At 43.3% G+C, this 11734-nt stretch overlaps 6 protein-coding genes across 8 annotated transcripts; 4 read left to right on the forward strand and 2 right to left on the reverse strand.

Annotated features, from left to right (window-relative positions):
* Window positions 1-183: 183 nt before the first annotated feature.
* RB195_024832 (uncharacterized protein) lies at window positions 184-1081 on the forward strand (the record flags this gene model as incomplete). Of its 2 annotated transcripts, none has more annotated exons than XM_064212744.1 (2): window positions 184-580; window positions 633-1081. In XM_064212744.1, 2 exons carry the CDS (start codon window positions 184-186, stop codon window positions 1079-1081), a joined length of 846 nt encoding a protein of 281 aa, XP_064068624.1. The 2 variants fall into 2 exon arrangements, with proteins under 2 accessions (XP_064068624.1, XP_064068625.1); XM_064212743.1 differs by having other exon boundaries at window positions 636-1081.
* An 816-nt stretch (window positions 1082-1897) lies between these two features.
* Window positions 1898-2122, reverse strand: RB195_024833 (uncharacterized protein; the record flags this gene model as incomplete). The annotated part of the gene is made up of 1 exon (XM_064212745.1): window positions 1898-2122. The coding sequence occupies one exon, from the start codon at window positions 2120-2122 to the stop codon at window positions 1898-1900; it is 225 nt and encodes a 74-aa protein (XP_064068627.1).
* On the reverse strand, window positions 1898-2829 carry RB195_024834 (uncharacterized protein; the record flags this gene model as incomplete). Its single annotated transcript, XM_064212746.1, has 3 exons — window positions 1898-2138; window positions 2392-2575; window positions 2646-2829. The coding sequence occupies 3 exons, from the start codon at window positions 2827-2829 to the stop codon at window positions 1898-1900; spliced, it is 609 nt and encodes a 202-aa protein (XP_064068626.1).
* Window positions 2830-3032: 203 nt separating this feature from the next.
* RB195_024835 (uncharacterized protein) lies at window positions 3033-7879 on the forward strand (the record flags this gene model as incomplete). Of its 2 annotated transcripts, XM_064212748.1 has the most annotated exons (11): window positions 3033-3064; window positions 3579-3705; window positions 3772-3796; window positions 3851-3910; window positions 4115-4248; window positions 4305-4397; window positions 4624-4820; window positions 4941-5032; window positions 5843-5964; window positions 6045-6091; window positions 6154-7879. In XM_064212748.1, 11 exons carry the CDS (start codon window positions 3033-3035, stop codon window positions 7877-7879), a joined length of 2655 nt encoding a protein of 884 aa, XP_064068628.1. The 2 variants fall into 2 exon arrangements, with proteins under 2 accessions (XP_064068628.1, XP_064068629.1); XM_064212747.1 differs by lacking the exons at window positions 6045-6091; window positions 6154-7879 and having other exon boundaries at window positions 3772-3910; window positions 5821-5921.
* On the forward strand, window positions 6176-7879 carry RB195_024836 (uncharacterized protein; the record flags this gene model as incomplete). Its single annotated transcript, XM_064212749.1, has 1 exon — window positions 6176-7879. One exon carries the CDS (start codon window positions 6176-6178, stop codon window positions 7877-7879), a length of 1704 nt encoding a protein of 567 aa, XP_064068630.1.
* A 3387-nt stretch (window positions 7880-11266) lies between these two features.
* RB195_024837 (uncharacterized protein) lies at window positions 11267-11647 on the forward strand (the record flags this gene model as incomplete). The annotated part of the gene is made up of 1 exon (XM_064212750.1): window positions 11267-11647. One exon carries the CDS (start codon window positions 11267-11269, stop codon window positions 11645-11647), a length of 381 nt encoding a protein of 126 aa, XP_064068631.1.
* Between the last annotated feature and the right edge of the window lie 87 nt (window positions 11648-11734).

Raw genomic sequence — 11734 nt, forward strand, 5'->3', positions numbered from 1 at the left:
TTTTGGCTTCGGAACATAATTCTATTAGGGTGTTCGGAAAGTATCTGCCAAAAATTTCGCAGTAGCGCAAATTTTTTTGAGATGTTCTAGAAGTTCCCGTTCTAAATATATTATATAAGGACACTACCGCTTGTATACACATAACATATCCGGCTCTCTCTTCCTTGCCTATTTCATTTTATAATGGCCGAACATTCCACCCATATTCGACACGTACTCCTTCACGAGTTCGAATCTGGCCACCCCGCTGCTGAAGCCCATCGAAACTTAAGTCAAGTAATTGGCACTGAAGCCCCTTCTGAGCGGTCTGTGTGCGCCTGGTTCCAGCGCTTCAAAGCCGGGAACAAGAAACTCGAGGATGTGACTCGCTCCGGTCGACCGACTGCAATATCGTTCGACGAACTGAAGAAAAAGCTTGGTCAGTGGCTCCCACATGCATTGAGCGACGACAACCGCCAAAGACGTCTGGACATCTGCACTCAGCTGCTCTCCAGAAGCCGCAGATTCGACTGGCTGGACACCATTGTCACAGGAGATGAAAATTGGCCCTCTATGTTAACCACACCCACAAACGTGCATGGTGCGCTGGCGATGAAATACCGGATCCTTTCGTGAAAGGTAAAATCCATGAGAAGATCATGCTGAGCGTCTGGCGGGGAGTTCATGGAATCTACCGTTCCGAACTGCTGCCGGACAACACGACAGTTACTGCCGAGGTCTACAAAGACTAGCCGAAAAGATCTGCAAGGAGCACCCGAAGGTCGACAACGTTCGCCTTCTGCACGATAACGCGCGCCCTCACATCGCGAAGAAGACTTCCCAGAAAATTCTGGAGCTTGGATGGGAAGTTCTACCGCATCCACCGTATAGGCCGGTCCTGGCCCCGAGCGACTACCACCTCTTCCGGTCGCTTCAGCATCACCTGGAAGAGGAGCGCTACGCTGATAGTGACAACCTCGAAAATGACCTTCGGGTTTTCTTCGCCTGCAAGTCGCCGGAGTTCTACGCCAAAGGAATCCGTGATCTTGTGAGACCTTGGCAGAAGGTTGTTGATGTTGATGAAGATTATATTGTCGAATAATAAAATTGAATTGCAGGAATTGAAATAGTTGTTAAAAAGTTGTGTTGTTTTGAAATTTTGCCGTATTTCGGCAGATACTTTCCGAACACCCTAATAAATCAACTGGTCAAATATGTCCTTGCCTACCGCAGTAGTTGTCACATCTTCCTCGAACAACTTCGCAATACCTTGTTCGAACGTGAATATGTGTAATGGAGTCGTGTGACGTTACGCCGCTCTATACGAACGCTTCTAACGATGTCGCGATTCAGGTTGTTTAATAACTGTTCACGGAGCACCAAGCTCAATTGAAGATGCACAGGCTGACCATTGCGTAGGTCATAACGCTGATAAATTAGTGCCTGAACCGCTCTATTTTTTGATAGTCAAGACAGTACTACCGACAACTTAAAACTTCGCTATGGAAAAAAAGTTGGTGCCCTCTCTCGCCATTGTTTTCGTGTCCAAAATCGAAAACCCTATTGATAGACGGAAAACCACTGCTGTATTGTCGTTACATAGATGATTGTTGCGTCGTCTGCTCAACAAAAGCAGAATTAGACAGGCGCTTCAATTGTCTTAATCGACAGCTTCCGCACATTAGGTTCACAAGGGAGACGACTCGTTAAACAAGGCCATCTTCTGGTCCCTTATTATATGACCAAAGAAGCAAAGACGATTTTTTGTAGCCACTTTCGATGGCGCGGCAAGATGTTGATATCTTCCATGTGTCATCCGCGGGTGCACCACATCGACTTCCGCATAAAGATGTTCATTGTGACATACCATGGCGAAAAGTAGCCAAGAAGCCGTCTAAGCAGCTTCCTTTCCCTGCAATCAAGCTCTTTCATCACCGTAGTTAGTGCTGCCCAAGTATCCGATCCGTATATCATGATCGGCCGAATTGCGAATAGGTAGACTCGCAGTTTTACTTCGTTGGCGATAGAATTGTATTGGATCTCTGTCCGCCTTGATTCCCGTTTGAGGTCTCGAAGAGATCCTCATCTGCTTGCACTGATCTACTGTTCTTCGCATAATGTCGTCGGCGGCAAAACTGGACATTCGGCTGGCGTTCGCACTGCAGCAATTCTTCATTGATTTTTGTCATCAAGCAGACGAACGACCTTTCCTGGTACTCCATTGGCGCGGATCGGGTTAAGAACACAGCCTCAATGAGAAGAAAGAAAACCGGCTTCAAAGTCTAAAAAAGCTATCTGCACTGGCCTTCTGCTCCAAAGCCCAAAATTAATAATAAATTAAAGCTCCTAATTGCATTGGCTTGTAATACGTCTGCCAATCATCATTCCGATCATTCTCCTAAAAATGAACACTCGGTCAATCGTAGATCGGCCAGGACGAAAGCCAAGCGTCGCGCGTTGTTTCCTCGCGAAAAAAGTAACGATAATAATAATAATAATAATAATAATAATAATAATAATAATAATAATAATAATAATAATAATAATAATAATAATAATAATAATAACCGCAGTAATTTGATCCACGTTTTACTCGCTAGATCAGTATGGACAATAGGTGAAGGCCTCAGGTGAAGGCCGGCCTAGCTTTTGGGGTGTAACTCAACTGATGAGGATCTCTTCGCCAATCGCCCAAATGTGAAGTGATCCTTTCGCCAACCGTCCAAAAGTGAAGGGTGTTGGAGCTCCAGCTACAGCTATCGCATGTGCGCTTTGAACACTTTGTGGGGAAAAAGGTGCTGTATTGTTCCGTATGTCTATTCTAAGATACGAAATAGAAACCAGCTGCATTTGGAGCGCTTTTATTTACCAGATCTGTTCAGTGTGACCTTTCATTTCGCACAAATTCAGTCATTGCTCTAAACTTTTCTTATGTTTGAGGCGGATAAAGAAACTGGGGATATTGTGGTCTCTGCAATCAAATATAGAGTTCGGAGTGAAGATCACGAGCTTGACTGTGGCCATTTTCAATCCTTCCTAATCGTCGTGAAAAAATGGCGCAGGAAACGGCGTATGTTCCTACGAGGTATGTTGGAATGCGCCACCCCCGCACACGCAGCGTACTATGAAACTGATGATGTTTGGATCTCTCTTTGTTTTGATAAGGTAGAGGGCTGTAGAGCGTTCAAATCCAGCTCAATACTACAGCGAGTTGGAAAGACACTGCCAGCAGCCCATTGATTGCCCGCACGCTGTCAGACACTGTACAAGTGCTTGCGCTCGCAGATGTCAAACGTTACTAGGTCCCTCGTGGGGAAATTCGGTCGCCGAGACCGTTTTCCACGCCGTTTTTTGAGATGATCAGGGAGAAATGAGCGTGAATGTGTCAATACTGTGATCTGCACTCCTAACTCTATCTCTTCGTAAGGAGATTCCAACGTCTTCAATTTTGTGGTATGCTGAATTTAATATATGATGCATTTCCATGTTGGCCGCGTTATAACTCAGCTTTGCTGGTCATATTTCTACAACGGTGTTACATGAAAGGAACTACTACTCTCAGTTGTCTTAATTTAAATCATTTGTACGCAGGAGTTTAGGCTCTCCCATGTCATGAATGCTTTTTATCCCCCGAACTGCGACTCCACCAAATTATATGACTCCCTTAATAGACTCAGAGAAGTTGGAATCATAGACGATGTCAATTTCACAGGATGTCTGCCGCAGGTGAGACTCGAACCAGCCTCACATTGAAACTCGTTGGACTATTCACTTCATTGTTACTCTTTGCAGTGTGGCATCTGTGATCATCCCTTGAGTGAGTCCGACTACATGACCTACAATATTATCGTGAGCGGTGTTATACTTCCAGTTATTGGTTCATTTGGACTCATTGGGAATGGACTTTCAGCTTTTGTCTACAGCCGGCCCGGTTAGAACCACAATACAGTTGTAGAGCAACTATCTGTTGTTTTTTTTTTTCGTCTCAGCTAACCAAATTGATTTCTATTAACTAGCACATATACATAATGTATTAGTGAATCGAAATAGCAACGGCGATCACACTAGAAGTGCACAAACAAAGAAGAGAAATGAGACAAATACAACAGTTTAGTTAAACTGTATGATCTCACAGAGATGCGAAGTTCAACCAACCTTTATCTATGTGCTCTTGGATGCTCAGATAACGCCGTCATTCTAACAGGAATATTCCTTTTTTTTCTCGACAGCGTGAGAAAGTTTTCACTGAACGTGACACGCTTATTTGGCGTGAGTTCGTCAGTTTTCTTTCAAATGTTGCACACATCTACAATTCAGTCTTTCAGCTGTTTTCTCCTATTGTATTTCCAATGGGAATGACGGCACAAACTTGTTCGGTATATTTCACCATTTTTGCTGGAACGGATTGTTTTGCTCAGGTAACTGCTGGAAGATCTCATGTGACTTTTTGAGCATGGACAGAGCTTTATAGTTATCCTACATTTTGTGCAAAATCCTAATTCTATTCAATTTTATGGTTAGTTAGTATGTCCTGATCACTCCAATGGTTTAGCAATTCAGATAGCAGATTTGGATATATTTTCTGATATTTAGATATTATATTATCATATATATAATATTTTCGTTGACCGTTTCATATTCAAGGTTTGTCTTCCTGACAAGGTGAAAAGGACTATGGCCCAAGCAAAGTTTATACGATGTTGCATTACTTTTGTACTGATCTTTTCCATTTTGTACAATATCCCACACTGTTTCGAAGCAGTAGTTATTGACTGTTTCCACGAAACCCTTGGTGGATCATCGTGGGAAGTTTGTCCAGAAACAATGAGATATAACGAGATGTAAGTTCACGCACTTAATCACACTAGTATTGCAAGAGGCAAAATTGTCCGAAAAGCTTCTTACCTTTTATTGATTCGCCTTTTTTCTTTTAAACATACATTATTATTGGGTATATTCAGGTATCAGAATGTTTACTACAAATATATGTATGCTGTATTTTTAGCAATTGGCCCTCTTATAATCCTTGTTGTTTTAAACACGTTTATAATAGGTAAGTTCCATTTTTTCCAACAACCATGACATCTTCATGCCAGGCTAAATGCGTTCTTTTTGTTGAATGACGTAAATCTTTCTTCATATTATCAATATAGCTGCATATCAGTTCTGTGGAGTAGAGATGAAATGGAACTAAAAGAATTCTAAGGAAACTTTTGCAGTAATCTGTCGCATAAAAAACCGAAAGAGTGCAGTTTATAGTAATGATATATATATATATATATATATATATATATATATATAGTATACGTACGTAGTATATATATATATATATATATATATATATATATATATATATATATATATATATATATATATATATATATAGTTCTTTAGGCCGCCATGCCGTCATTAGTGTTCCAAAGAGTCATTTCCTTCGAAGAACATTTATTTGCTTCAAAATTAGCTCATGAAAACGAAGAAAGATTGTATTTCTATCAAAAATTATTACTGATGTAGCTCCTTCTGCCTAAAACGTGATCTCTGCTTTGAATTGTTTGTGGTTTCCTTATTTACGGATATTGCGTTTGATTGTTTTTTTTTCCAAACGAATATATTTTAACATAGATCTTTTACTTTGCTTTAACATTACAAACATCCCAAGCAGCTGTATAAAATGATGATGTGTTGACTAATATATGTGGTTAATTCCACACTAGAAATTTATGTAGGCTTAGTTATTTAAGAGTAATCAATTATCATTTGATCACGTACACCAGCGGCGGTCGTGAAACACAAATAGATTTCTGGATGTTACGCCGACGAGATCGCCGACTTCTGCAGGATTCAAAAGTCATGCCTACAGACCATGTCGCTGCCCAACACCATCTGCTCGTTATGGACTTGAAAATCTCCCGTCCAAGGAAGAGAAATCCAAGGACTGAAACACAGCGCATCAAATGGTGGAATCTGAAGGATCGAAAGGAAGTATTTTTCGCGTTCGTGGCTCCATCTACACTTCCCCACCCTACTCGTAGTGTGGAGGAAATGTGGTCGTGTACTTCCAGCGTTATACGCTTGACCGCGGAAAACACTCTGGGAAAGACGACTCTAGGTAAGCCAAATCGGGGTGCTTACCTAGCGGCGAAGAGGGAGGCTAAGAAAGCAGTCTCCAAGGCGCTACAAGGCTGTGTACGACATGCTTGATACCAGAGAAGGCGAGCAGGCAGTGTATCGTTTAGTCAGAGTGCCTCATCGCTCAACGTTGGATATGGAGCACACCAAGATCGTTAAGGGAGCTGGTGGAGCCGTTCTGCGCCGCTCTGGTCAGATCCTGAAGAGGTGGCGAGAGTACTACAATCACTTGTGTAACGAAGAGTTCTGTCATCCTCCCATCCCAACCTTTCCCAGTGTCGAGGGTCCTGTTCTACCAATTACTGCCGCCGAAGTCAGTGCTGCCCTCGCAAAAATGAAGTCGAACAAGGCAACCGGTCCTGATGACATACTTGCTGATATCTGGAAACTGCTAGGAGATCGAGGGTCCATGTGGCTCGCAACTCTATTTAACAAGATCGTTGCAGAAGGACGGACTCCAGACGTTTGGCAAACTTCCGTGACCGTGCCTGTTTGGAAAGGGAAAGGAGACATTGCTGACTGCACCTCGTACAGGCCTATACGACTGCTGCGCCATACGATGAAGGTTTTTGAGCGTGTCCTGGAAGCTCGTCTGAGGAAAATTGTTAGCGTTTCACTCAACCAGTGCGGCTTTGTGAAGGACTGCAGCACTATAGATGCTATCCATGCTGTCCGAATCCTCCTGGAGAAACATCGAGAGAAGAACCGCAGTGTGCATCTTGCTTTTCTCGATCTCGAGAAAGCTTTCGACCGTGTTCCACATGAGCTGCCATGGATGTCCATGAGGTCGCATAGAGTACCAGATGAATATGTGCGGTGGACGAAGCCTACCAGCGTTGTACGATGTGCTGCTGGAACAAGCAGGCCATTCCCTGTACATGTAGCGGTTCATCAGGGTTCATCCCTCTCACCTCTGCTGTTCATACTGTGCATGGACACGATAACGAAGAAAATCCAGAAACAGCATTCGTGGACTCTACTCTTTGCCGACGAAGTCGTCGGAGTCTGTCTCGCGTCGGAGTCTCGAGATGATCTTCAGAAACAAGTGCAGTCTTGGAAGGATCAGCTGCAGCAATATGGATTGCGCCTCAACACATCAAAAACTGAGTACATGGAGTGCGGACCAAGGATAGAGGATGGTTCAATTCGTGTCGATGGCACCGAATTAAACAAGGTGAACTGTTTCAAGTACCTTGGATACAAAGTGACTTCCACAGGCGACACTGATCAAGAAGGTGGAGCACGTGTTAATGCTGCATGGATGAAATGGAAAATGGCAACAGGGGTACTGTGCGACAAGAAAGTCCCTGTTCGACTGGAGTCGAAGATCTACAGGACGGTTGTGCGTCTTGTTGCCCTCTACGGATGCGAGTGCTTGCTGACAACGAAAGCCTTGGAAAGAGTGCTGCACGCTATGGAGATGCGGATGTTGAGGTGGACGATAGGTGTAACGCTAAAAGAGAAAGTATCCAACGACACTGTACGTTCCATCTTCGGCGTCGTCCCGATAACTGAGAAGATGAAGGAGGCGCGACTGAGATGGTTTGGTCACGTCTTGTGGCGGGAGGAAGATTCTGTTGCCAAAACCGCTCTGAAGCTCGACGTTTCAGGAGTGAGGCCGCGTGGGAGGCCAAAGATTCGCTGGTTAGATCGTGTGAAGCTGGATATGATAGATGCACGTTTGTGTACGGCTGATGCAATGGATAGAACCAAATGGAAGACAAGAAGCAGAAAAGCGGACCTTGCAACAACGCGGGACAAACGCTAGGAAGAAGAAGAAGAAGTTATTTAAGAGTAATTGTAATTAGTAAGAGTAAAGTTTAAGTGCTCAGAGAAGTTTATGTCGTAATCGCACAAACCTCTAAACTCTGTGCGCCTTCTGAAGAAGGTCTACTTTTATCTGGACATAAACCATCTCCATTGCTAAGCCCGTAAGGAAGCGGAACACTGAAGGTACGAAAACTGCTTGACTTTCTTTTGTTCAAATCGCCAACCTTAAACTGGTGTTACTCAGCTATCACCACGAATGACGTTCTTAAAACTTGTCGTAATTTCTTATGAATGTGCACAACTATTTATTTAAACCTGAACACGATTAGGATCTCTTGTAAAAAGTTCACTATCGTCAAATTCCTAAACTCACACTAATTACAAAATACGAATACATTTCACAAGAATTAAAGTTTGTAAATTTCTCAATTTTCTAGTAAGCACTGTTTCAGTTTGATGTCTGACCACCTGTAGGACAAATAGTCTCACTTCTAAACTCATTGTTACTTGCTTGCGATGTAGATAGGACTACTCCAGAGTACGGTTGAAAAACAAAAATTTCCGAATTTTTTGAATAAGTAATAATGTGGAGAAATGGGTTCGCGGATAGTGACCTCTCAGTATAACATTAGAGCGAGTATGTACTCGAAATGTACTTGAAACCTTTTTAAATTACAAGTTTTAGACCACTTATTTCCCATTTACCTTATCGCCGGTATTTGCGCGAGAAGAGTTGAGGCGGCTTAAAGACATCACCCCACGAATCTGAGGTGGTGCAGATTTCAGGTGTAGTATTCGTATACGGGATGGGAGACTACGGAGAGGGAGGTGATTCTGTCCATTTCTTGCTAATTGTCGTAAAAAAACGGCCCGGAAGATGCGGCGCCGCACAAGACTGGCGCGCTCCAATCGAACCTCTTGTACAAAATGGTGCGTCAAAACGAATGAAGCACTTTATTAAATCACATGTGAAAATTTCATCTCTACTCGTTCGAAATGGACCGCAGCTGAGACATACTATGAAGAAAATCGGAACATTTCATAAGATGGGAATCGTTCTCCAGAGTCATGTGTCGACGGAAGGCACATCTCATACATATGTCAACGATTTACGAAATTTCAAAAATCACAATAAGTGATGCAAAACACCAAAGTTGTAATTTAGCTGCAAAAAAACAAATCCTGTTGAGCTAGAAAATCAAAAGAAAAGAACATCCCACAACAAGTAGTTTTCTACCAGATTTTATAAGAAAAAAAATTTAAGCTATTAATGTGAATCGTTTGTGGAGTTGAAACATCTTACTTCTGTCAAATTTTCAACACCTTCGAAGTCACGGATTTATAGTTGTCAGTGATATGAAATCGGACGCAATAGTATGTACCTTGCGAATACGTAACTATCATTCTACTTTTGAAGCAACACATTCGCGTCAGAATTCATATACTCTTCAGGCGGAATTTTCTGGGACTTAGCGCTGCTAGTGTGGGTACAGTACAGTTCAGTAGTGACAGAGGTTTTTTTTTTTCAAAAGTGCTTCAGTGAAAGTCAAGAGTTTTAATTAAGCGCATTCGATAGAGCTACCCCACACGAATCTACTGACGCTCAGAAATTATAACAGAAATCAAAACGAGTTATTAAAAAAAGCACGCAGATAGGCGTGTTTTTGTCTTCTGTCGAGGGATTAGCGATTTTACTGTAGGTAGAGAGATGGACGGATAGATGAATAGATACCAAGTTTGGCTACTACTGTACGCTCGATGGTTCAAAGCCAAGCTGAACTAACCAAGCCCTTCACCCCTCTGGGGTTGATAAATAGGTAGCATACGTCTGTAAGAAAACAAAGGTCTGATTTCATACATCTTCTAGCCCCACAAGCCATTGCGCAGGCCAAACACGCGATCATCAACCTCAAATGATTCCGAATTCCTGCGCAAAGGTGCATGCCAAGCGAATTGATTTAAAGGCATCACCCCACGAATCTGAGATGGTACGGATTTCAGGTGGAGTATTCGTATACGGGATCGTAGATTAAGGAGAGGAGGTGATTCCGTCCATTTCTTCCTAATTGCCGTAAAAAACGGTCCGGAAGATACAGCGTGTGGACGCTGCGGAGCGCTACAATCGAACGTTCCGGCGCGCTATTTTCTACAACGGGTTCGATTGGAGCGCTCCACCACGTGCAGACGCCGCATCTTCCGAGCCGTTTTTTATGCCAATTAGCACGAAATAGACGGAATCACGCATCTCTCCATAATCTACGATCGCGTATACGAATACTCCACCTGAAATCCGTACCATCTCAGATTCGTGGGGTGATGCCTTTAAGGTCGCTGGATGCGGACTAGTTCAGGGACTGACAGCGCTTGTGGTTCACCACTGTGCTATGATGTTCCCGCCAGATTAGCAAAGGTCCTAACCGAAGGCAACACCGTTCGCTGTGTTGAGAAAAGGCAAACAACTCTCCCCCTTACCGCTATAGTCTCTTGATAAAGTACAGGCTTCCATTGGATTCTTGTCCACCTACGCTTTTTCAAACTCCTTCGCTCCTAACGTCCATTGACGCTTCAGTTCACGACACAACTTGGTTAACAACCGCCTTTAATGATCGATATCACCAGTATTGCTGACCATACGTACTGAACCGTACGTGGATGTTGCCTTCCCAGGTGCAAGGGCAAAGTTCTTCTTTCAGACCAGAACCAGGTGCATTCTGATCGTAACGTCATGAATACACTCGGAGAAGGAGTCCAGAGTTCTTGTTCTATTCTTTAATATCAAACCGCACGTTTCCGCTTAACTAGAAAGTAGTCTTTGTCAGAAAATAGTCAGGTTAAAGTTTAAGAGCTCTCATCTTGTCAGAACGTAGTCGGGTTGGAGTTAAGAAGTTCTCACTTCCTTCTTGCGCTGCGTTTGCGTTAAAGAGGTTGGCGCTTTCTATGTAAGCTGATATTGTCGATGATTCTTCTTGAACTTGAGAGTGAAGGAGAGCCCACATCTGTTTACATAAGTTGATCACACGACTACCATTGCCCCACGCGTGCCTCGCGGGATAATTATATTATGCGAGCACTTGGGGCCGCGTATACGAGTCTGATTGCTACCTGCACGTCGTGGCCCTACTTTAACTAAACGCAATCAGGCGTACGAGTGTACGCATTGGGAACGTACGAGCTATATAACCTGCACTGTTATATGGCGAAAGATTCCCATAAATTGCATTCCCATAAATACAAAGATTCCCATAAATTAAATTAATGAAAAGATGTTCTCCTGTCCTCAACACTATCAGTGGAGTAGCTGTCGGTGAAGCTAACCTTCCAATTTGGAGGGAACACTTCAATACCTTGCTGAACCTTCTAGCACCGTCAGCTTCTGAACTCGAACATGTTCATAGACCGTCACATGCGGATAAACGAGGAGCCACCGACCGAGTCGGAGGTCCTGGTTTGTATCCAAAAGATGAAAAATGGAAAATCTGGAGCAGACGACGGGATTAACGCAAAAATGCTGCAATATCTTCCTCCGTCTGGGATTCGTGAGATGACAAAGATCATCCGTTCAATATGGATAGACGAAAGGATACCTGACTCGTGTAGACACGCTATCATAATTTTCCTCCACAAGAAGTTATCCGTCACGGACCCCAGGAATTATCGAGGAATCTCTTTGCTGCGTGTTATGTACAAGGTACTGGAGCGCATTATCCTGGACCGACTCATAAAACATCGCGAAGAAAGACGAGCAAGCTGGTTTCGTCCTGGCTGATTTACGATTGACCAGGTGTTCATCGTCAGGAGAGTGATCGAAATCTGGCAGCGGTATTCGAAGCCAATGCCCCTTGACTGATCTCGA

The sequence above is a fragment of the Necator americanus genome, chromosome X (genome assembly GCF_031761385.1).
Source record: "Necator americanus strain Aroian chromosome X, whole genome shotgun sequence".
Lineage (NCBI taxonomy): Eukaryota > Metazoa > Nematoda > Chromadorea > Rhabditida > Ancylostomatidae > Necator > Necator americanus.